Source organism: Herpailurus yagouaroundi, unplaced genomic scaffold (genome assembly GCF_014898765.1).
Source record: "Herpailurus yagouaroundi ecotype Mexico unplaced genomic scaffold, PumYag 160, whole genome shotgun sequence".
NCBI lineage: Eukaryota > Metazoa > Chordata > Mammalia > Carnivora > Felidae > Herpailurus > Herpailurus yagouaroundi.
The window spans coordinates 46,750,543-46,773,539 of record NW_024412401.1 but is presented as its reverse complement, the minus strand read 5'-3'; the positions used below and the strand labels follow the sequence as shown (position 1 = coordinate 46,773,539).

Here is a 22,997-nt window from a genome sequence, read left to right as displayed (position 1 = left end):
CCTGGATACACACATGCCTGCTCTCCACCTGCAATATCCTCATGAGTCACGTCTGTGACCCAGTAAGAGATAGTGGGCCTCTACTATAGGCCAGGCCCTTGGCTGGGCCCTTCAACACACCTTGCCTCGTCCTCACTAGAGCTGTTTATAAAGGTCACTGTCTTCATCTTCCGGCTGAGGAAATGGAGGCCCACAGAGGTAAAGTGACTTCCCTCAGCTCACACTGCAACAGGAAAGACTCCAACCTCATTCCGCCTGTCGCTAATCCTCTGTCCTCCCTGGATGTGTCTTTTCTGTGGGTTTCTGAGGTTGCCTGAAGCCTTAATAAAGGAGCTAAATTCATTTGCTTCTGCCCTCTAGGCAAATGATTTATTGACTTAATGAATTATTTTTTATTCATTACGAAAACTGGAGTTTAAGCTGCCCTTTGGTGACAGGGTTCACTCCTAATAGGGATAGGCCTTCCTCGTTGCCTGAACCACCCTCCCAGCCCAAAGAAGAGCAGAAAAGGCAGACGTGATGACCTTTGACTTCTATATTCAGCAGGATGTACTTAATATTTGAAATGAATGAACTAATGATATACTTTGTGGACATACTCTCCACTCGGCACCTATAGCACCATGTTAAGATGATCTCTTCTGGGGCACCTGGGTGGCTCAGTCGGTTAAGCATCTGATTCTTGGTTTTGGCTCAGGTCGCGATCTCATGGTTCGTGAGTATGAGCCCCACATAGGGCTCCACTCTGACAGCACGGAGTCTGCTTGGGATTCTCTCTCTCTCTCTCTCTCTCTCTGCCCTTCCCCTGCTCGCTTTCTCTCAAAAATGAATAAATAAATAAACTTAAAAAAAAAAAAAGATGATCTCTTCTGTCTCTGCCTCCACTCTAAATTCCTTGATGGCAGGGCCTGTACGGACTTCTTCTCTGGATCCAAATTTCTGGGATCCCAAAGCCTGGCACATTAAAAATAAATATTATAGATAAATAAGGGTAGACCCCGGATATATGTCTGGACTTCAGTAAGACGGTTAAGTCCTGTGAATTTCGCTCCCAACTAAACGGCAGTGACACCAACTAGTTTCAATAAGTGGTTTTATTACTGGTTAGATTTTACAAATTCTGATATTCGAACAGACTTCCACCTTAAAATTCTAAAACAACAAAGCGACCGTTGGAGGGGGTTTGATTTTTCTTTTTTTTTTTTTCTTTTTTTAGGACTATTCAAAGTAACAAACTTTTTTTGTGTTTTTTTGTTTTTGTTTTTGTTTTTGTCTTTTTTTTTGCATTTTTGCTCTGGTCATAAATATACAGAGAGAAAAAGAGGGAGAGAAAAATGAACAAGTCATCCAAAGTATGGACATAAAACAGTATTCCTAAGGCACGTGGCAGTCTTTGAAAATACAGAAGCTCTAGCCAACTTAAATTATTTGTTGTTTTTCCTCGCTCAGTCCACAAAACTGTACAGTGACACAAATGTTGTGTTGCAGATAGATTTTCCAAGTAACTCCTCAATCCACACCGCTGCATTAGCCGGACGCATAATTTTTTCTTCCTCTGTTTCCAGGCGAGATCCTAAAATGTGGTTAGTTAGTTGCTCAAAGCCTCTATTTTAAAATACACTTGGAATTCAACTAAAGATAATTTCTTTTTTAAAGAAATTGTGGGGCGGGGGGGCGGGGGGTGGGGAGGGCGTGAGTCACTAGAAAAGGTTGGTGAGAGTCGTTTGTGAGGGGCTGTGAGGCTCGTGGCCCTCCAGGTTGCCAGGCACAGAAGTTAAGACTGACGTCACAGTTGGCAGGGCGGGGCTAGTCAAGTCTGTGAGGGTGGTGGGCGTGCTGGAGGGGCTGAGCGAGGCATTGGAGAGCTCCGAGGCTGGCCCCGAAGGCGTCCCGGTCTGCAACGCTGCCTCCGTAGACTTGTCCACACCCGTGTTTTCCTGCCGTAAGAGGTTGCGCCTGAACTTGGCCCTGGCGTTCTGAAACCAGACCTGTGTGGGGCAAGAGAGAGAGAGAGAAGGACTGGTTAGGGGAAGAGAGGCAGGGACTGGAGAGTAGCAGAGCATTCCCCAGGGATGCTAATCTGGGTTTTCGGGGGGGGGCGCGGCCGCGGATAAAAAATTGGGCTGGTAATATTTTGCTCTTCATAAAATAAAATTTGCCTTTGCCCTAATTGGCTATTACTGGGTTTCCCTTTCTGTTAGAAGGTTCTAGAGCTAAACAACATGGTAGGCACTAGCCATAGGTGGCTACTGAGCACTTGAAATATGTATGACTAGGGGGCGTCTGGATGGTGCAGTCGGTTAAATGTTCAGACTCTTGATCTCAGCTTGGGTCATGATCTCATGGTTCTGTGGGTTCGAGTCCCACATAGGGCTCTGTGCTGATGGCGGGGAGCCTGCTTGGGATTCTATCTCTCCTTCTCTCTGTCCCTCCCCTGCTTGTGCTCGCTCTCTCTCAAAATAAATAAATAAACTTAAAAAAAAAAAAAGTATGACTAGCCAAAAAGTGGCTCCTTGTAGATGAAAACACAGAATTACACTGGAAGATTCAGTATGAAAAAAAGAAGGTAGGATATCTCAGTAATAATGTTTCTACCTGTTATATGTTGAAATGATAATATTTTGGATATATTGGGCTAAATGAAATATATTCTTAAAATTAATTTTATCAGTTTATTTTTGTGCTTTGAATGTAGCTGCTCAAAAAATTTAAGAATTTTTTTTTAACATTTATTTATTTTTGAGAGAGAGAGAGCACGAGCAGAGGAGGGGAACAGAGAGAGGGAGACACAGAATCTGAAGCAGCCTCCAGGCTCTGAGCTGTCAGCCCAGAGCCTGACGTGGGGCTCGAACCCACAAACCATGAGATCATGACCTGAGCTGAAGTTGGCCACTTACCCGACTGAGCCACCCAGATGACCCCCTTTTTTTTTTCAATTTTTTTTTTATAAAAAATTTTTAAATGGAAAATTACATACGTGGCTCACGTTGCATTTCTATTTGACAGCACTGTTCTGGAAGATGTGCACAAATCAAATCTTGATCATTGTTCACAATGGTTGAGAGATTTTTTTTTCCCCCTTGAAAGTCACCTTTAAGCAGGCAACAGAGGGGCACCTGGGTGGCTCAGTGGGTTAAGCATCTGACTCTTGTTTTCTGCTCCGGTCATGATCTCATGGTTTGTGGACTGTAGCCCCACATGGCACTACCAGTGTCGAGCCTGCTTGGGATTCTCTCTCTCCCTGCCCCTTCCCTGCTTGCGCTTGCTCTCTTTCTCTCTCTCTCTCTGCCCCTCCTCCGCTCTCTCTCTTTCTTTTGCAAAAATAAATAAACATTAAAAAATTTTTTTAAAAAGAACTGAGCTTGGTATGAAAAGAATACCAAAGAAAAAGAATAAGGGTTTATTTTCATTTTTCCTTGGGCACAGACACACACACACAGACACACACAGACACACACACACACACACACACACACAGACACACACACACAGACACACACACACAGACACACACACACACACACACACACACACACACCCCCATCCACGCCCATACCTTTGCACACAAGCCTGTTCGCTCTCAGGAAGACATGTGTGGAAACTCATCTCCACGGCACCCCATCCCCCAACTATGACCACCTGTCTAACTGCACAGAGAGATCTAGCTGTACCCAGAGGTCCTCAGAGTACTTTGAGAGAGGCCTAGGAAATCCAGGCCACCGTGGGGCTTGGGGGCGGGGGGGGGGGGGGAGTTGTGTCTCCTAAAGAAAAAAGCCTGAAAGGCTGGGCCCCTTCACTTCCCTTTGCATGAGAAAAACACCCGCCAGAAGCCTCCCCATAAAACAAAGGGCCTTAGAGAATTCTACGGATTCTGGGGTGTCCAGTTGCATATTTCCAGATGTGCCTGCATCTGCCTGTCTTCCCAGTGTCTCAGGCAGGGGTGGGAAGACCTCACCCCTGGCCCCACCTTCCCCTGGGGACCACCCCACGACTTGGGCCTATGGTGTCAAACTAGCCTTTCTAGTTGCCTGATAAGATTTGTGCTCATTTAAAAAGCACATCCAGGAGAATCCTGGGGTAAGGAGAGAGACTTGGACCCTGTGAAGTCAGGAAATAAAGCTCTTTCCCCAGCATGCTGGATCTTCCCGGGAAGAAAGCACATTTTCCCCTGGCCTTCTGCCCAAAGCAAGCCCATCACCTCTTCTAGAGGTTTGCAGATAAGTATAGTGCTTCTAAGACCACCCTCAACGTGCTCCTCTTAGGGTAGGGAATCCTTCCCTGCCCAGCCTGCAGAAGTCTGCAGGGGTGAGACTGTCTCGCTAGCCCCGGGAATGGCCGATGGTAAAATGGATAAAGTCTGCAGAGGCCCTCAGGGACAGGAAGCGACTTCCCCAAAGTCTTACAGCCTCCAACAAGGCGAGAGCCTTGGGGCCACCCTTTGCCTCGGTCCTGGCCTGTGTGTCTCTCTCCAAGCAGTAGCTGGAGCAGGGAGCCCCGGGGGTGGGGTGCACGGCTCCCAGGTCCAGGGCTCTAAGCCCTCGGGAAGGGCTGGAACCAGTTAGCTGCCAGCTGTTTGCTCTTTCTCCTGCGTTGCCCCTAACAGTGATGTGTAAACAATGACACCATCTTCCACAACCGCCCTCTCTGCTTTACTGAATCTGAGGCGCTGGAAACCTGGTGGGTGAAAATCAACAACTCAACTAGAAGCCGGGTTGCTGTGGGGTTTGGTGTTGTGTTTTTCACCTGAAGCGGGGCTTCGCCAGAATTCTCTCCCGACCATTTTACAAAGTCCCCTCCCGAGCGTTTTGCTGGGGCAGGGCCCCCTGTCTAAGTCCACTTCGTGTCCTTGGGATGTGGTACAGGGACCGGCAAAGACTAAGATTCAATAATATGCATTGAATGAATAGCAATGATGATAGATAACATTTGTGGACCACCATGTCCCAGACACCATGCCACCCTCTAACATGCAGTCGTAGGTTATCTTCAAGATAAGCCAAGCATCCCCACTTTACAGATTTGAAACCAGACAGGCTCGGAGAGGTGAAGTCACTTGCCCAAGGTCACACAGAGGCCAAGCTGAGACTGGAATCCAGGAATATCTGCCATTAAGTCCATACGCTCCCTACCACATGATCCTGAGTCAGCAAATAAATGAATGAATGAATGAGTGAGTGAATGAGTGAATGAGCACAAAAGCAACTGTGGCGAGGTGGACAGAGCACCAGCTGCAGCTTCCAGTTCTGGTTCTGCTACTGACCAGTCCAGTGACCTTGTGCTAGTCCCTTACCTCTGGGTCTGCCTCGGTTTCCCTACCTGCACAACAAGAGGGTCGGACCACCCCCTCATGACCTCTATGGCCCTTGGGGTTCTGACAGTCTGGGATTTCCAGCAGGCGCAAGATGATCTGCCCCACCCACCCGTCTTCTTAAACCGGCAGCCCCTTTTCTTCATCCACGAGGAGTGCCTTCGCCTGGTGCCCAGGGGACCCCCAGTAAGTCCTGGGTGAATGAAGAAGCCCACACTACCGCATGCCCCTCCTCAGGCACCCACTGGCCCTGCATGCTGTGTTTTGACTCACAAATTCCCTTCCTGAAGATTCTTTCATCAAGGGGACCAAGGGAGTAAGTGGAAAACCCATTTTGCCTCACAAATCCCTTTGTGGGTCACTAAGGGAACCAGCCCAACGACAAAAGCTTTATGCCCAAAGATGTCCATTGTGGCATTAAAAAAAAAAAAGATTTTATTTTTAAGTAATCTCCACACCCAACGTGGGGCTCAAACCCACAACCCCGGAGATCAAGAGTTGTGTGCTCCACTGACCGAGCCAGCCGGGCACCGCTCCCCCTCCCACCCACCACCCCCACCCCCCCGGCTTTATTAACATTTCATTTTTCCATTGTGGTATTTTTAAATAACATCAACTAGTGGCCGCGTGCAAAGTGTCCAACCAGATGGGGCAAGTGGAAATCATGACACAGACACTCCATGCAGTTGCAGGGGTAATGTCTTATGATGAATGTTATATGAGAAAAAAAAAGAATAAAGAGGCTATGTCTTGGGGAGCCCGGCTGGCTGGCTCGGTCGGTGAAGTGTGCGACTCTTGATCTCGGGGTTGAGAGTTCAAGCCTCGCTTTGGGTGTAGAGATTACTTAAAAACAAAAGCTTAAATAAAAGAGAGAGAGAATTTGTCCTCTGGTACAGCAACTTCATAAAGAAAGTAATGACGACAAATAATATTCACTCACTAAGTGGCAGGCATTGTCTAAGGAGAGTTTCAAGCATTTCACACATAGTAACTCATTAGTGCTTTACAAGGTGAGCGCTAACATTATTTTTTTTTTAAGTTTATTTACTTTGAGGGGGGCCTCAGTAGCTCAGTCAGTTGAACGTCCGACTTCGGCTCAAGTCATGATCTTGCGGCTCATGGGTTTGAGCCCCGTGTTGGGCTCTGTGCTGACAAGTCAGAGCCTGGAGCCTGCTTTGGATTCTGTGTCTCCCTCTCTCTCTGCCCCTCCCCTGCTCATGCTCTGTCTCTCTCTGTCTCTCAAAAAATAAAATAAAAAACCTGAGAGAATCCCAAGTAGGCTCCTCGCTGTCAGCATAGAGCCCGAGGTGGGTTCAAACTCACAGAACCGAGAGATCATGACCTGAGCCGAAATCAGGAGTCAGACACTTAAACGACTGAGCCACACGGGCGCCCCACAAGTGAGTGCTAACACGATTGCCATTTGCAATTCTTTGTTGTACATCTGTCTCCCTTCTGGATTGGAGTTCCAGCTCCAGCGGGTCCCATTCACTGTCTGGGTCACACCCCACCCAGAACATGGCGGAAGGTCAGCGTATTTGTTGAACAAATGGGTGGCCAGAGAAAAGCTAGCATTCTCGGTTCCTGTGTTCTCACACAAGTCAGTGACCACTAACCAGTCATCTGAAGAATGTTTTTAAGCTGTTGGTGGCTAAAATATATTTTCTGCCAAAGTCACACCGGGAAGCCCTAAGGAGACTTTCAGCCACCCAAATCAGTCAGCTCACCTCCCCTGTCCCGAAGCCTGGCCTACTCTGCCTTCCTGACCCTTCCCCAGGAAGGAAGAGGGACTGCTCAGACGGACATCTATGTGCTGCGGGAAGGTCTGCAAGCATTTACAAAGCTTAAGGCCTTCGTGGACCTCTGTCCAAGGGACCATTCTCTCTCCCAGTGACCTCGCCCGCTGGTAGAATGTGAGAATTGTGGTGGCCGTGCCGTGATGACAATTTTGAGCACTTTTTATGCATTTACGGCTTTAGAGCAGGATCCATGCTTTGCTACCAAGACATGGCATCTATGACCCGCCCCTTCCCTTCCCTTCTCTCCACCTGTACCGCTGCATTCTACAGCTAGACCCAAGGCGGGAGGGCCACAGCCCTACACTGGGCGATGCTGGAAAGAGCTGTGGAATCAGACCGATCTAGGCTCGACTCCTGGCTTCCTCACTTACTAGCTGTGGGACTTAGGGCTAGGGTCCTAGTCTCTCTGAACCTCAGTTTCTTCATCTGCAAAATAAAGATAATTAAATTTTTTTATTGTGTATGAGAGGTAGGTTGACTGAGCCCTACTGTATAAAAGTGTGTGTGAAGTCCTCCCTAACTGTAAATTTTTTTAATGCTTTTATTTATTTATTTTTTAACATTTATTCATTTTTTGATATAGAGAGACAGAGTATGAGCAGGGGAGAGGCAGAGAGAGAGGGAGATGCAGAATCTGAAGCAGGATCCAGGCTCTGAACTGACAGCACAGAGCCCGACGTGGGGCTAGAACTCACGGACCGTGAGATCATGATCTGAGCTGAAGTTGGATGCTTAACCAACTGAGCCACCCAGGCGCCCCATGTTTTTATTTATTTTTGACACAGAGAGAGAGACAGAGCATGAGTGGGGTAGGGGCAGAGAGAGGGGGAGACAGAATGTGAAGCAGGCTCCAGGCTCCGAGCTGTCAGCACAGAGCCTGACGCGGGTCTCAAACTCACGAGCTGTGAGATGATGACCTGAGCCAAAGTCGGACGCTCAACCAACTGAGCCACCCAGGCGCCCCCCTAATCTGTACTTTATACATTACACTTGAAGTCATCTCATTGGCTCCTTGCAAACACCCAGTGAGTATTAGTATCGTCTCCATTTTATAGCTGAGGCTGCTGGGGCCCAGAGAGGTTAAGTCACTTGCTCAATATTGCTCAGAAAGTAGGTGAGACAGCTGAGCCTGGACCTCACATCAACTGACTCCAAATTCCAGCAGGGTTACTGCATCCCAGGCCTCCCATATTGATGGTGCTTCTGCATTACAGATCCAGGAACAGCCCAGAAAACTTACACACACACACACACACACACACACACACACACACACACACACCCTATATCACCGACCTCTGGGAACACAGCCTCAATCTCAACCTGTCCCTGCCACACAGACTCTCTCCAAAGGGTGGAGGTAGACCACCACCTCCACGGGGTCCCCAAGGCCTAGTACCATTAAGCTGGTGCAGACAAGTGATGAGGAACCATTTCATGGGCACCTACTTTGTAGCAGGCAGCACGCTGCCAACGCCTTCTCCATCCTCAGTTCTCAAGATACAAACTATTATTACCTTCGTTTCGTAGATAAGTAATCGGGCTCCAGGAGGAGATGTTAAAGTGCCTAAATCACACTGCTGGTAAGTCCAAAAGGATCTGAACCACTCTGTTACCTTCCAAAGCCACACCACCACCTGCCTGGCCCAAACTGCCCTCACCCCGCCTCCCCCAGCTGGCCCAGCAGCAGTTAGAACCCCTGGGAGAGAGCCCCACCCTGCCAATGCCTGGCTCCTGAGACCTCCAGCAAATCACTTCATCTCGCTACTTCTTAAGCTTCTCATCTGTAACATGGGCAGGAAAACATTAAGGGAAGGTAGATGAGTGGCTGGAAAGATAATGTTTTGCAAACTGCTGCATAATCATGAACAGTTGTGCTTTAGGGACTATTAAGGATCAGTGCAAGAGACATGGATGTCTGAGAAGAGGGAGAAAAGTGGTCTGGTACGCCCCCACTCCCAGCAACATACGGGCCCTACATGATCCTCCCACTCAGGAGCGGGCACTGCCGGGTTGGCTTAGTGGAGAAAGAGCTACATCCATGGACCAGACAGGCCTGGATTTGGGTCCAGCTCTGCTACTTACTAGCAAAGTATGACTTGGGGCAAGTGGAAAGCATTTGGGCCTCAATGTTCTCATCTGTGCAGTGGGGAGGAGGTTATCATGATGCCTACCAGTGAGAACTCAATGAGCAAATGTATTTCACGGGCCTTTCAAAGTGCCTGACACACAGTAGTGCACTCAAACATTCATTGATCGGTAGACCCACCATGACTGTCCGTGCTCTTCTCTCTCAGCTAGTTCCATGTCCCTGGCTTTTCTGAGTCCCCATGGTAGAGGGGACACACAGGTGTGAGCAGGCCTGGCTCGGGATTGTAGGGGAGGAAGGCTCAGGGCAAGCATTCACCCAGGTCCCTCTGGTGAACCTTCCCTTAAACAAAGAACAGTTAGTTCTTCCTCTGGTCTCCAACAGAACGCCCCTCCCAACTGATCACACTACAGAGAAACCGAATGTGGGTCTGTCTCTACAGCTAATAGGTGAGTTTCTTCTGGGCCAGGACTGTGGTTCATTCATCTCTGTGTCTCCAAGGCCAATAGATGTCGGCACCCCAAGGTGCCAATAGATATTTGGCCAGATGAAAGAATGAGAGACAACGATACTGGAAATCCGATTTGTTCCTAAATCAGGTAACCAAGCCTCTTGCCTCAAAGGCCAGCAGAGTGTGGCTCCTTATGCGGATTCAGACTCAACGATGGACACTTAGTCTCTATCATTTAGTCAGGATAACAGGGAGAGGTATAGGTCCTAATGGTGCCCATTATATAGGTGAGAAAGCTATGGCTCAGAGAGGGTAACTAATTTGTTTAAAATGCACAGCCAGTGAGTGAGTAGAGGGACAGAACTGAACCGAGGCCCTCCTGAACCGAGCTCTCTGCTTGACTCCAAGTGCCTGCTCCTGTCCTGGCCTGATTCACCAAATGGCCCCCACCAACACGCCATAAGGGGCTCTAGAGAGGGGAAGGGACAAAGTATCCTAATAACCAGAGAAGAGGCTGATGACCAGATTCACCCAGGGCTGAGGAATGGCGGTGTGTGTGTTGGGGGGGGGGGGGGTTGCCAAGAAGGGTCCCCAGACTTAACCCAAGAAGGTCAAGTCCAAGGGAAATGGACAAGGGGGAATCTGAGACCCAGTCAGGCGCAGCAACGTCCTCACCCCTTCTCAAGCCCAGGCCAGAGGGACCCCTCAGACAAAAGGGACGCAAGGACGGGAGCGTCCCACAAGGAGCGGAGCCCCGGGGTAGGGGGCGGGCCCAGAGAGGCGCATCGGTGCCCCATTGGCCAGCACTCAACTCCCTCAGGTACGTCATTGAGCCCTCCAGAGACGGGCTCCCCTCGCGTTGCGCAGGGGTGCAGGCCCCACTACAGGAATCAACCAACCAGCGCCCCAGTCACAGTCCATCCCGCCGCCGCCATCACACCCAAAAAGCTTCCCCCTCCCCATGACAGACTCGCAGGAGATCTTAGGGTGACTGCGCAGCCCTTGGTTTCCATTATCGTCATTCTCACTACCTACCCCCCCCCCCCCCCCCCCCCGCCCCGCAGTGTTGCAGTCCCCCAGCCCTAAGTCCCCAACCACCTGGGGCTGGAGGGGGAGATCAGACTGGCCTGGACTTGAATCTCAGTACCTCCCCTCCAGTTGTGAGACTCTGGTCAGATCTTCCTCCCTCAATTTCCTCCCCCCCAAATGTAAATTGCTCTCCCCACAGCCACAGGTTCTAAAGAATAAACTGGTTACATTGTGCTATAAAGAAAGATGCTGTCCCACCTTATCGCTGTACAGATGGGGAAACTGAAGTCCAGTGACCAGAAGAATCGCTCCTCCTACTTAATACCAGTTGACTTCTTAACCTAGCTCATGTTATTCTTAGCTACCATCCACTGAGCAGATACGTGTCAGCTACCGTGGTGGACACCTCCTCATCTCAATGGCTCCTTAAATAAGCCTGCAGCAAGATAATTTCTTGCGTCCGTTTCACATATGAGGGAACTGAGGCCCAGAGGGGTTAAATGATTTGCCCAGGACTGTGAAACGAGTAACAGGGAGAGCTAAAGATTTGAGAAGTGCTACTCCAAATCCCTGCCATGAATCTGGGTCAAACAGGAGCCTGGGACTCCCCAAACTGGGCTTCTTAACGTCTCTGAGGTAGGGACGGGACCTTCAAAGTATAGGGAAAGCTCTGGATCCTCTATCCGGAAAGCGCCCTCACATACAAGTGCAATTCTGCGCAGTTTCAGAGGTGCCCATCTGCCTCCAGCTCCCTGCAGGCAGATGAGCCTCCCGGGCCCACCCAGGGGATCAGCCCACAACCCCCCCCCCAACCTTGCTTCTGGGAGAGTCTAAGAAACAACAAAGAGACAGAAGAAAAATCTAGAGAAAGAAAGAGAAACTGGAGACGGCAAGTCAGGAAAAGAAGCAGAAGGAGGAAAGAGCTAACAGCAATTAGCTTGGACAGCCATCCTGGGATGCGCTGGGTTTATCTGAAATGCTTGAACCTTTTACTACGTGAACATATTTGAGTGTCACTCTAGTAATAAAGAGCAACTAAGAAGTGTTTACAAGAAAGAAAGAGGCTGAGTGTAGAGACAAAGAGGAAGAGGGACACGCATACACAAAATAGAAAGATTAGACAAAAATTGGAAGAGAAGAGGAAAAGTTAGAAAGAAAAAAAATCCCTGAAATACAGCTAGAGTCTGAGGAGGTGGAGAAAGGGTAGAGAGTGACAAAGAGAAGGGCACACATAGAATGGAAGGTCCTTCCAAAGCCCATGGCAGCTACGGGGTTCGGGGTTCGGCCGCAGGCCCTGCAGGCCCCAGGTGCCCCCGCCCTCATCCCCTGTCCCGGCCCAGCTGACCTGGAGGACCCGTTTGGTGAGGCCCGTCTTTTGCGCAAGCTGCTTCAAGTCCTTGGCGTCGGGGTTGTGGTTAATGGCAAAGTAAGACTTCATGGTCCGAAGCTGGTGGTGCTTGAAGGAGGTGCGCATGCGCTTTGTCTTCTGGCTGCTCGGGTAGGGCTGGTCGCGGTCCAGGTGCTCCGCGTCGTTCTCGTTGCAGCTCAGCGCTGGGGAGGGGACGCAGAGGCGGCGGGTGAACCTCCTGACCTGCCCCCTACACCGCCCCACCTGCCACCAAATGTTTCTAGCCTCAGGACCACACAGCGGGAACTGCACCGCGCTGAGGTGAAAATATTATCCCCATCTTCTAGATCTATAGGAGAGCCCGAGGCTCCCCGAGAGCCACCTGCCCGAGTCACTCAGCTAGGAAATGGCGGGATTCAAACCCAGCTCTAAGAGAATCCAAAAACCATTCTGTGCCATCGTGTCAGAATAATAACAACCAACAGCTACAACTTGTTGATGGCTACTCGACTCCAGATGGATGATGTGCGTAAAGGCTTTATATATTTTCACCGAATCCTTAAAACAACTCTAAGAGCCTAGCATTATTTCCTCCTTTTTACAAACGTTGAAACTGAGGATTAGAAACGGGAGTCACTTGACTTGAATACAGAGCAGTGTTCAGGACTCCTGGGCCCACACTCTTCCTGTTTCCCCCTGCACTCTCTAAGGAGGGAGGCTGTCTCCCCCCGACAGTGTCGGCACCCGGCACCTGAAAGTGGATGACTGACTGACATCTCTCCACTCACTTTGATTTCACCCTCATCGGTTCCCCAAACCAGAAGTTCTGGATGACACTGGGCCGCCGGCACTGGGCTAAGGTCGGAAATTGTATCTCGCAGTTTAATCCTCATCCTCACCACTGCCCTGGGAAGTACTTGTTTTCCAGTTACACAAATGGGCTGAAGGGGCCAGAGAGGTTAAGCGATCTCTAGAAATCTCACGGAGTGGTAGGATTCTAACCCGAAACAGAAGGAAGTTGGAGGAAGAAATTGACATGTATCTGACACCGAGGGTATGCTTTTGGCTTTACATACATCATAGGGCCTTCACTACTGCTCCAAGAGGTGGCTACTGCTTTTCATCCCATTTTTGAAATGAGGAAACTCCTGCGAAGGGAAATGAAGCCATGTGTACACAGCCACACCACTGGTAAGGGCTGAGCCTAGATTCAGTATTGCAGTCCTTGCCCGTTTCCTTCCACCACGCCACAAAGGCAGGCAAAGATGACGCACGACTCTTTGGGGAGCCGGTCCCCATCCAGAAGGGGCCCAGCTGGGGCCTGGCTGCCGATGCCTGGAAGGCAACGGGGGTGAGGGACAGGGGTGGAAACCTAAGGCCTCAGAAAGTTGCTTGGTAACCTGGTGCCTGATGGGGACATCAAGAACTCCAAGATTCCTTCATCACATCCCCAGCCATCCTACATGTAAAGTCTTAGTTTGGGGAAAACCTCAGAGGAGATCAATTCAGTCCCCTTAAAGCGGACAACTGGGAATATGTCTTGTGCCCCATCACATGCCCGTAACAGAGCTGCTAGATTTAGCAAATAAAAATGCAGGACATCCAGTTAAATCTGAATTTCAGATAAACAACGAACAGTTTTTTAGTACGGCTTTAATTTTGCATGGGACATACCTATACTGAAAAATTAATTTGCTGTTTACCTAAAATCCAAATATTGCATTGGATACAATTACACTAAAAAATTACTCATGTATTTAAAATTCAAATACTGCACCAGATACTCACACTAAAAAATGTATTTGTTGTTTACCTGAAATTCAAGTGTAATTGGATGTCCTGCATTTTATCTGGCAAAACCACTTCAGAAGTACTCCCGATCTCCTGGTGACCTACTCCACCCACTGCTCAGGTGGGGAACAGTCCTTTGCAGAAAGAATTTGCAAGATGCTGGTCTTGTCACAAATCTTGAAGCTGTCAGCAAGTGGCTACACTTCCTAAGCGTCCCTTCCCACATGCACCCAGGCACCCAAGTCCCCCACCAGGGCTGTACTCCCACTGAGAGCGCCCAGGGTGAAGAACGGGGGTCCAGCAATTTAAAAGGGATCAGAAAATGACTCCAAACAGAATCCATGGAAACTGCCCTGCCCCCACTGCAGGGAGCGACCCTCTCCTTGCCCCCAGTCCCCAGCTCCACGGGGGGGGGGGGGGGGGGGGGGGGGGGGGGGGCAGGCCTCCCCACGGGGGATCTCTGGGCCCATCCCTCTGCCCAGTCCCCGCCTGGGCCTTGCTGCTCTTAATGAGCTCCGTGGGGACCCCGGCGCCCCATTCACCCAAGGGACGTGCCCTGAGTGCGGCCTAGACGGGAGGAGGTGGTTTGGGGGAGGGAGACAGAAAGGGCACAGAAAGGAGAGAAAGACACAGAGGTAGAAAGACAGACAGAAGGGAGAGAGAGTAAAGGAGAGGGGGGAGGGAGGGGAGGTGGACAGGGCCAGGAAGAAAGAGAGGAGAGACGGAGGAAAAGGAAACAGTGGAGATGGGGAGAACCGGAGAGAGACAGCTACAAAGACAGAAAAAAAATCAGGAAAAGACACAGAGAGAGCCTGAGGGGACAGCGAGGCCTGGGAAAAAAGGAGGACTGTGTGGTGGAGGGCCCAGGTTAAGGAACAGAATCCCGGATCTCAAGGAAACCAGGTCCCTTCGGGGAAGCGTATTCCAGAGCCGTTACTGGCCGGGGAGTGGCGAAAAGGGGAGAGAGGGGAAAAGAGGGGAGGGCAGAAAAGGAGCTGGCCCAAGATTGGGAGGCCGAGGTGGCCAGTGGCCCGGGCAGGGGGGGCTGCGCTGGGGGAGTGAAAGCAGCCGGGAAGCAGCCGTTGAGTCCAGATTTGTCCGGTACCCCAGGCGCCCTCACTCCCGCCTCCCTCCCCACGCCCCGGCCGGGTCGAGATTCCCCAAGATCGGATCCGGGGAGGAGCGAGGGGCTGAGGGGAGGGGGAGGAACAGGCTTTCTCTCTCCTTTTTTTTTTTTTTTTCCTCTCAATTAGGCCGATTCAATGGAGCTAAAGAGCTCGTAAAATCATGAATAATTTACTCGTGATCTGTTATTAACCCATCGGGTTTCGAGCTCTTGTCGCTGGGACTGAACCTGTAATCAAATCTGACTTCGCCTCATTTTACTAAAGACGAGATTGTAGGTTCAATTGTCTAAATAATGGATTGGAATCAAATCAGTAATTACGCCGCCAGGCACACACACAAAAAGCTGGGGCTGGGGGAGGCCCGGGCGTCCGGCCGGTCCGCGCGGGACTCCCGCGGCCGTGGCTTACAAACCCCGGCGCAAAGTGCGCGGCCCGGGCCTCGTCCGCGCCCCGGCCCGCTGGCAACCCCGCTCAGGGGTTTCCTTCTGCCTCTGGGACCGGGGCTGCGCTCTCGGACCCGAGGGGCAGCCCAGCCGGAGCAGGGCTGCCGCGGCCACCGCCCCGGAAGGACTTTCCGACCCTCCGGCCCCGCCGCTTTGGCTGCCCTTCCCCAGGCGGCGGGCTGGGCGCACCGACGGCCGTCCCTCCCCAGTCTGCCCGAGCTCGCCGCCCTGGAATAAGGTGCCGCCGCTCCGCCACCGGACTGGCCCACAGAGCGAAGGGCTTTGCAAGGGGTCGGTGTAGCTGGGCTCCCGGGTGTGGGACACGCACACCAGCAAGCTCGTGTCCTCAACGGTCAGAAACACGCACACACGCTCTTGCCCATACACACGACCCGCAGTGCACCCTCCACCCTCCACGGTGCCCTTTCCAGCCGCCCCACGGCCCACACTGCGGCCATTTCTCTCCTGCCCGGTGCGGGGAGAGGAGGAGACCGGCAGCCAGACCCGGGGAGGCCTGGCTGGGCCCGGCGCGGCCAGGGAGGCGCCCCCTTTTCCCAAGCCGGCCCCGGGAGCCCCGAATACGCGAGCGGCGCGGCCGCCGCCGCCGGCGCGCCGTGTGCGGTTTCTTCCGCCTGAGTCAAGGCCAGAGACGCGCGCCGGGAGAGAGAAAAAGACCGGAACAGAGAAACCCAGACAAAAACACACAGAGGGAGAGAGACAGAGAGAAAGGGGGATCGAGAGAGTTGAAAGGTAAAGAAGAGAGAAGGGTCAAAGAAAAACAAAAAACCAAAACCGAGGAGATGGCACGGGTGGGGAATGCCTTGTAGTGGTGCCAGATCCCTTGAAACTCAGCCTCCAGCCACATCTTCTCGCTCGGTGCCGCCGGACCTCGCCAGCGAAGGCGGCAGAGCAGCAAGAAGCACAAATAAATTTCGGAAACTCTTCTGCCTTTCAATTCCAAACCCAGTTGCAAACCTGCCTACCCAGAAAAACATGATCCCACTCCCCACGCGCTCTGCGGCCGAGTCAGCCTGCTGCTTCCTACTGGGGGCCGACCCCATTTGATAAATAGACGTGGCTTTGTTTGGGGGGTGGGGGACCCGGCCTGGACCCGATTTAGTTTATTTTCAGGGTGCTGAGAGATGAAGGATGGAAGTTTTTGAGAGCCGGCATCTCCGGCAGAACCTTCGACAAATCTTTAATCTGCCGCCACAGACCTGTCTGCGGCCACTTCACCATTTACCAGACTGGGGGCTGCGTTTTCCTCCCAACTCCACACACTGAGACACATACACCCATCCATCTTCCAACAAGCAACTTCGTTGGATCGAACAGGGGACAACCCCCACCCCACCCTGCCCCTGGCTGAATTTTCTTCCCCAGCCAGCTCAGATTTTTAAAGATCAAAATAACCCTGACTTCTTCCCCACGCTGCCCTCTCCCCCCAATCCTGGGTTTTTGTTTTGTTTTGTTTCCACTTGCGCGTTAGACTAAGGGGAAAAGGAGGAAGAAAACAAAATCCCGGAATCCGATTCTGTCGCAAACGAAAGAAAGAAAATAATTGCAAATAAACTCTATCTAGTTCAGAAGCCCGGGGAGTCATAAACCTTTCCCGGCCTTGCAGACATCGGGCAGATGTTGACGGTTCAATTTGCCGGGCCCCAGAACCTCCACAGCTGTCCAGAGCGGGGAGGGGTGCGGGAGGGGGCAGAGCCTCTCCTGGAAAGGCTTGGGGTTCTGAGATGCCGGAAATGTGAAATGAGCCCTCCACCCGACTCCGTGAGAGGCCAGGCCTACTCAGGTCTTCTCATCCCCGGGCGCCGGCCTCCAAGGGTCGCCGCTCTCATCCCAGCACCCCGCTGGCGCCCAGAACTCCGAGGAAGGAGCCCGGGGAAAATCGAGACCTGGCGGAGCCAGAGGATCCACGGGGCACAGTGACCCGCTCTTGTTCATAAGGGTCCTGGGCCCAAGTTTCCGGAGCCTGCTGCCCTCAGTACATTTCACCTGACAGGCCCAACGCCAGGCCCAGCAAGTTACCCCAGGCCACCACCAGTCCTTTCTCTTGGGACCGTCGCTGCCCTGCCTCCTTCATCCATCGCCACAGCTCCCTGTCCTCAGCCCCGCCAACCCAGAGCCTGTTTGGTGCCGGCTCCTCCTTGCTTTCTCTATCCTCACGCTTTCGGACCAACAAAGTGGGGGAGAGGCCCAAACCAAAAAACTGCCTCTAAAAATTCTCTCAGCGACGAGGCCCTGCACCGGGGTCAGCAAGACTCTAATGAACCTTCTCCTTCCACCCCAGCCAAGTGCGCGGAGGCTGGAGCCGAGGAGCCTAAACGTCCCTTCTGCTAAGTCCTGTGGCACCTAGGGTCTGGGGAATCTAAGGACTAGAGCACCCAGAGTGATATATACATATGCGTATCACACTGAGATTCACTCCGGCTTCAGGCGGTGGTCAGCCACGCACTTTCCCCCAACCCGACGGGGGCGCTCGGTGCGCCTCGAACTCACCAGCGTTGTAGGCCGCCAGATCCGCCCCGGGGCCGGGGCTCTTGCGCTTCCTCGGCCGCCCCTTCTGCACCGTGCCCACGCCATTGTAGTAGGGAAGACCCAGCGGATTGGCCCCGGCTGCGCCCAGCCCGGCGCTCTTGGCCGCCGCCGCTGCGGCTGCCGCTGCCGCCACGTCGGCGTGGTTGAAGTGCGCGGGGTACTCGCCCTGCAGCAGCGCTTCGAAGTGCAAGCGGCAGTAGACCAGGCTGTCCTTCATGCCGAAGTGGTCACCCGTGGTCAGCATCTTGTTACACGTGGTGCATGTGAAGCAGTTGAGGTGATAAACCAAGTCCCGAGCACGCATCACCATCTCCGAGGCCGAGATGCCCAGGTGGCAGCGGGCGCAGCGCTGCACAGAGAACCGCCTGTAGGGACCATGGAGGGAGGGACTGTGGGGACACACGGTTGGGTACCCCCCATATCCCTCCTCCAGGTGCCGCTGCTGCCACGGGGGGAGATCTACTCCTTAAAATGGGAACCAGTCTTAAGTTGGAGGATGGGGAAAGAGGGAACTAGATTTTGGCCCAGGTCTTGTCCTACCCTAAAATACAGTTTCCCTTAAGCATATGTATGTCCACAATGCTTCGACCTTACCCAGAGTCTGGGCAAGCCCCAGGAAAGCCTTTGCTTGGGAACGCAGGGAGAGGGGGGGCTACCCACTTACCCTTTCTCAACCTTTACCCCTGCCCTCCATACCGGTACCTGACAATCCTACAGACTTTTGTAATTTGGCAGGGGGGAGGGGGGAACAGAGACAGGGAAAAAGAGAGAGGGGAAGGGAGAAAGAGACAGAGAGAGAGAGAGAGAGAGAGAGAGAGAGAGAGAGAAGGAATATAAACAGACCCTAACCCTAAACCAGAGGGGAGAAACAAGAAACTTGTAGCCTGTTAGTGACTCTGGCTCTTTAACCCTACAGGCAGCTTTCACCCCCATCTCCACGAAAGACCCGGAAACGCACCCAACTGATCCCCCAGCTCTCCCTCCAACTTTGTCGCACACCAGCCCAGGCTGCCTGGGCTTGGTGTGGGGGGGAGGTGGTGCTGCCTGTTTCTGTTCCCTCTGCTTGACCCAAGAAACTTCAAAGGGAGAGGGGTGCAAAGACCCCCCCCTCCAACCCAAGCTTATTTATGGTCTAAGCTCAGAAGAGAGCCCTTTACTCTGGGTCCCTATAGTTCTCAGACCTTTCCAGGAGTTCCCTCAAATTCCTGTTTGAAAAGGTTGTCACCCCATTTGTACTGGCTTGGAGAAGGGGGGACCCAGGTGGGGAACCCTCCCTTGGGACTGGAGGCCAAGAAGACCGGGTCAGATTGTGTCTGAGATTAGGGGGTCCTGGGAGGCAGAGGGTCCTGAGTTGGGGGTACCTGTAGTAGTCTTCCTTGCAGTAGATGCTCCCATCCTTGCTGAAACAGGTGAGCTCCGACTCCAGGTTGAGCTTGCACTCGCAGCACTTGAGGCAGCGCATGTGCCACTGCTTGTCCACCGCCAGCAGGTAGTAGCGGTCTGAGATCTTGCCCCCGCAGCCAGCGCACAGCGCGGCTCGGTCACTGCTGATGGACGGCATGGTCTGCGGAGGGAGGGAGGCGGGAGACCGCAGCGCCTGCGTCAGCCTGCGACTTCACCACCGCTTGGAAACGGGCACCCTCAGCTCCCCCCCGGTTGCTCTGGCTAGCCCTAAACCCGGAGAGGGCCGCCGGGGTGTGCGGTGGCTTCCTCGTCCCCAAAAGGCCCATAGTGAGGAGGCTCAGAACCCAGGCCCGCCCACACAGCCCAAGCCGGCCACAGGCCCAGGCCTGGCTGCTGGCCTGGACGGATCTCCCTCCTTAGTTCTCCCCCTTCCTGCCCCCTCTGCCCTTTTCCCAGAAAGGCTTGGGCTGTGTTTGAGGGCTGGGGCAGCAGTGGCTACTCCAGTCAAGCCCTCCAAAAGCTCTCTCAAAACTGTTTCTTAAAGGAGCCACTCTGCTGGGCCCCAGGAAAAGGGGTAAGATGACCATTAAAAGTCCCCCTCTCTCTACACAGACTCCTCTCCTCTCGGGAGACACACAGAGTTCCTGGCCCCGAGCCCCAGTGATCTCTGGATCCGTATGCCAAAGGTTTAGGCCAGGACAGGTCGCAGCCACGTCTGCCCCTCCACTACCTTGGCCACACTGGCTGGGGCCCTCTTGGGTTCTGGGAGATGGTGAGTGGAGTGCAGAGGCACCCTCAAAGTCTCCGAGTGCAGGACAGAATGAGAGTTTAATCCAGGAAGAAGAACTCAGAAGCCGGAGGCACTGAGGCTGCTGCCCTTGCTTTCCAAGTGGAGAGGCTTCCCTCCTTCTCCCCACCTCCTCGGCCTGGCCTCTAAAGGTCACTTCTGGGCCCAACTTGGATAGCGACTGCTTGCCTGGCCCTCTGGGAGGTCTGAGGTGAGGAACTGGCTATTTGGAGCTGGGCTGGCAAAGCCAGGTGTGGAGATCCAAATGGACTCCCCTTCCACAAGAGCCAGGCCAGGGCCTGAAGTCCCAGCCCTGGCCTGGCCTGGCCTGGCCAGGTCGGTCGGCCAGGAGGCCAGGGGCGTGATCAACGAAAAGCACTGGCCCAGAAGACTTGGACCCCTGAAATTGTGCTGGGGAGGGAACTCCGATTGCCAGGAGGCGGGACGCGAGCGGCCCACGCCGGCTGGAGCCCCAGTGCTCCCGTTTGGTTCGCCTTTCCCAGCGCCGCAGGCGGCGCCGCCAGCAGCTACAGCCGAGTAGTGGAGGGGAACGCGGAGCTGGCGACCAGAGGGGCCCGGTGTAGTGAGAAGAGGGCCATCCCGGGACGCGGGTAGGACTTCGCTCCCACTTCGGGAGAAATGCTCTCTTGCACCCTCGGGGTCTGAAATTTCGGTTTAAACCTTGTTTCCCTCCTCCGCCCCAGCAGCCGGGTTTCCCCCGAGCCGGGAGCTACGGGCCTTGCATCCTGTCCGCGGATCCCCAGCGCCCAGTCCCGTGCGGCACGAAGGACGCTCCCCAAAGTGCCCCCAAACTTCGGAGAGCAGAAGCGCGGACCGACCCGGCCCCGTCCCAGCTTTCAGCCCCGACCCCGCAGCCGTGCGCCTACCGTCTCCGTGTCGCCGCGGTCGATGGCGGAGCTGATGGCGGGAGCCTCGCTCTTGGCCCTGCGGTCCATCTCGTCGATGACCCCGTGCACCTCGGGGCCCGACAGACTGTGGAACAGCATCGCGGCGGGACCGGCGGGGCCGGGGGCGCGGCTCCTCCGCGGGAGGGCTTGCCCCCCGCCTCAGCTGCCTGGCGCTCCCGGCGCTAACGGGCCCGGTGCATCGCCACCGCGGCCCCGGCCCCGCCCGAGCTCGGCTGCGCCCCCAGGCCGGGCTCCAGGCCCCGGGCGCCCGCGGGCCAGGACGCCTCCCGCCGAGGCGCAGGGGCAGCTACATCGCGGGGCGCCTGGGCGGCGGCGCCAAAGCCAGGGTCACAAGGGCCAGGGGCGGGGGGGGGGGGGGCCGGGAAGGGGGAAGCCGAGGGCAGAGGTCGGCGCCCGCCGCGGGCGCTTTCACGCCGCGGGCATCGCCCGCCCGGCTTCAGCGCCCGGGGCGCAAAGCAGGAGCGCAAACTCTGCCCGAGGCGGCGACGGCTGCGGTCGGGGCTCACTCGGGAACGGCTAGGTGCCCGCGGCGGCCCAGCTGCCTGGACCTCTCCCCTCCCTGGGGTGTGCCCCCAGCCCTAGGCGACCCTCTTAGGCGCTGGGTCGGCGACTGTAGTACGGGTTTCTCCGAAGCCAGCGAGCCGAGCCGAGACACCGAGAGAATTGAAGAGGAGGAGGAAGAGGAGGAGGAGGAGGAGGAGGTAGTGGTGGTGGTGGTGGTGGTGGTGGTGGTGGTGGTGGAGGAGGAGGAGGAGGAGGAGGAGGAGGAGGAGGAGGAGGAGAAAAAGGAGGAGGAGCAGAGTGGGAGGTGGAGCCGCCGACCGCGGGCCCAGCCGCGCGCAATGCTCTCCAAGAGCGCGCCGAGCCCAGCCCCGGCTCTGCAGTCCGCGCCAGCCAAGCGTCCGCGCCTTTTCTACAGCCGCGCCTTACATCACGTCCTGCCGCCGCGCCATTGGCCGCCCAGCACCCCGGGCCCTGGCAGCGCGTGCTCCGGGAAGGCGGGAGACCCGAGAGGGAGGGGAGAAGCAGGAGGAGGAGAGGAGCGACGAGATGGTGGGAGCCGGTGGGCAAGGCTGGAGGGAGGGGGCGGGAGGAAAGGAGGGAGGAGGGAGAGCGCGGGGTTTGGAGTTTTTAAGCTACGAACAGTTTCCTGCGATTCTTTGGGACGGAAAATTAAACCCTCTCTCCCCGCCGTCTCCATCCTAAGAAGGCGCAGCCAGAGGATGCTTGAGGAGCTCTCACTCGGGTCTCCCCTCGGCCCAGAGCCGCCGCCTCGGGCACCGGCTGGGGAGGCTTGGGAAGGCAAGCCTGGGGCAGAGCTGCGGGAGCCTTCGGCTGCTTCCCGCGGAGCTCAGCCTTCGGCCCAGGCTCCGCGCTGCGGGTTGCGGGCGGACGCGCAGGCCTCCTGAGGACCGGGCTGAGCCAGAGCGGCAAGAGCCAGCGGGAGCTGTTAAGACTCCGGGGAGAGGAGGGCCAGCCGGAACAGCCTCGCTCCAAGCAAGCTAGGGCCCACTTTATGGGAGCGTGTAGCTCATTCCTGACTTCCCTGTCCCTCCGCAGCCTGGAAGAGTGGACGGGCGCATGGCTTTAGGGACTAGGAAAGGAATAGGTTCGAATCCCAGTTCTGCCATTTACGTGCAATGTAACCTTAGGCAAGTGACTTAACTTCCTTTAGCCTGTTTCTGATCTTTCCACCGAGGGCCAAGACAGCACCCTCCACACAGATGTAATGGAGAAAAAAAGATCATGGATTTAAAGTACCTAGAATACAGTAGGCACTCACCAAACTTTCATCACTCCCTCTTTTCTTTTTCCATCTCCCCCTATTAAAAACTTTCCTACTGCAACATACATTCAGCGTTCCTGAGGTTCCTAAAGACCACAGGCCCATCCTCTGCTGGCTGGTTGCATCATGCCACAGACCCAGCTGTTGACAGACGTCCAC

The 22,997-nt window shown here is 54.2% G+C and overlaps 1 protein-coding gene across 1 annotated transcript; it reads right to left on the bottom strand.

Moving 5' to 3' along the window:
* Nucleotides 1-1,076: 1,076 nt before the first annotated feature.
* Nucleotides 1,077-21,263, bottom strand: LHX2 (LIM homeobox 2). The gene is made up of 5 exons (XM_040482280.1): nucleotides 21,011-21,263; nucleotides 19,294-19,496; nucleotides 17,894-18,297; nucleotides 12,022-12,227; nucleotides 1,077-1,988 (listed from the first exon to the last, which is right to left on the bottom strand). The coding sequence occupies exons 1-5, from the start codon at nucleotides 21,128-21,130 to the stop codon at nucleotides 1,701-1,703; spliced, it is 1,221 nt and encodes a 406-aa protein (XP_040338214.1). The 5' UTR covers nucleotides 21,131-21,263; the 3' UTR covers nucleotides 1,077-1,700.
* Nucleotides 21,264-22,997: the final 1,734 nt, after the last annotated feature.

Bases quoted from the DNA above. Each gene is read 5' to 3' on its own strand.
- LHX2 (XM_040482280.1), bottom strand. From the start codon at position 21,130: ATGCTGTTCCACAGTCTGTCGGGCCCCGAGGTGCACGGGGTCATCGAC. The intron at 19,497-21,010 runs GTAGGCGCACGG...CTCCCTCCGCAG, and splicing joins ACCGCGGCGACACGGAGACG to ACCATGCCGTCCATCAGCAG. The intron at 18,298-19,293 runs GTACCCCCAACT...TGGTCCCTACAG, and splicing joins TGCAAGGAAGACTACTACAG to GCGGTTCTCTGTGCAGCGCT.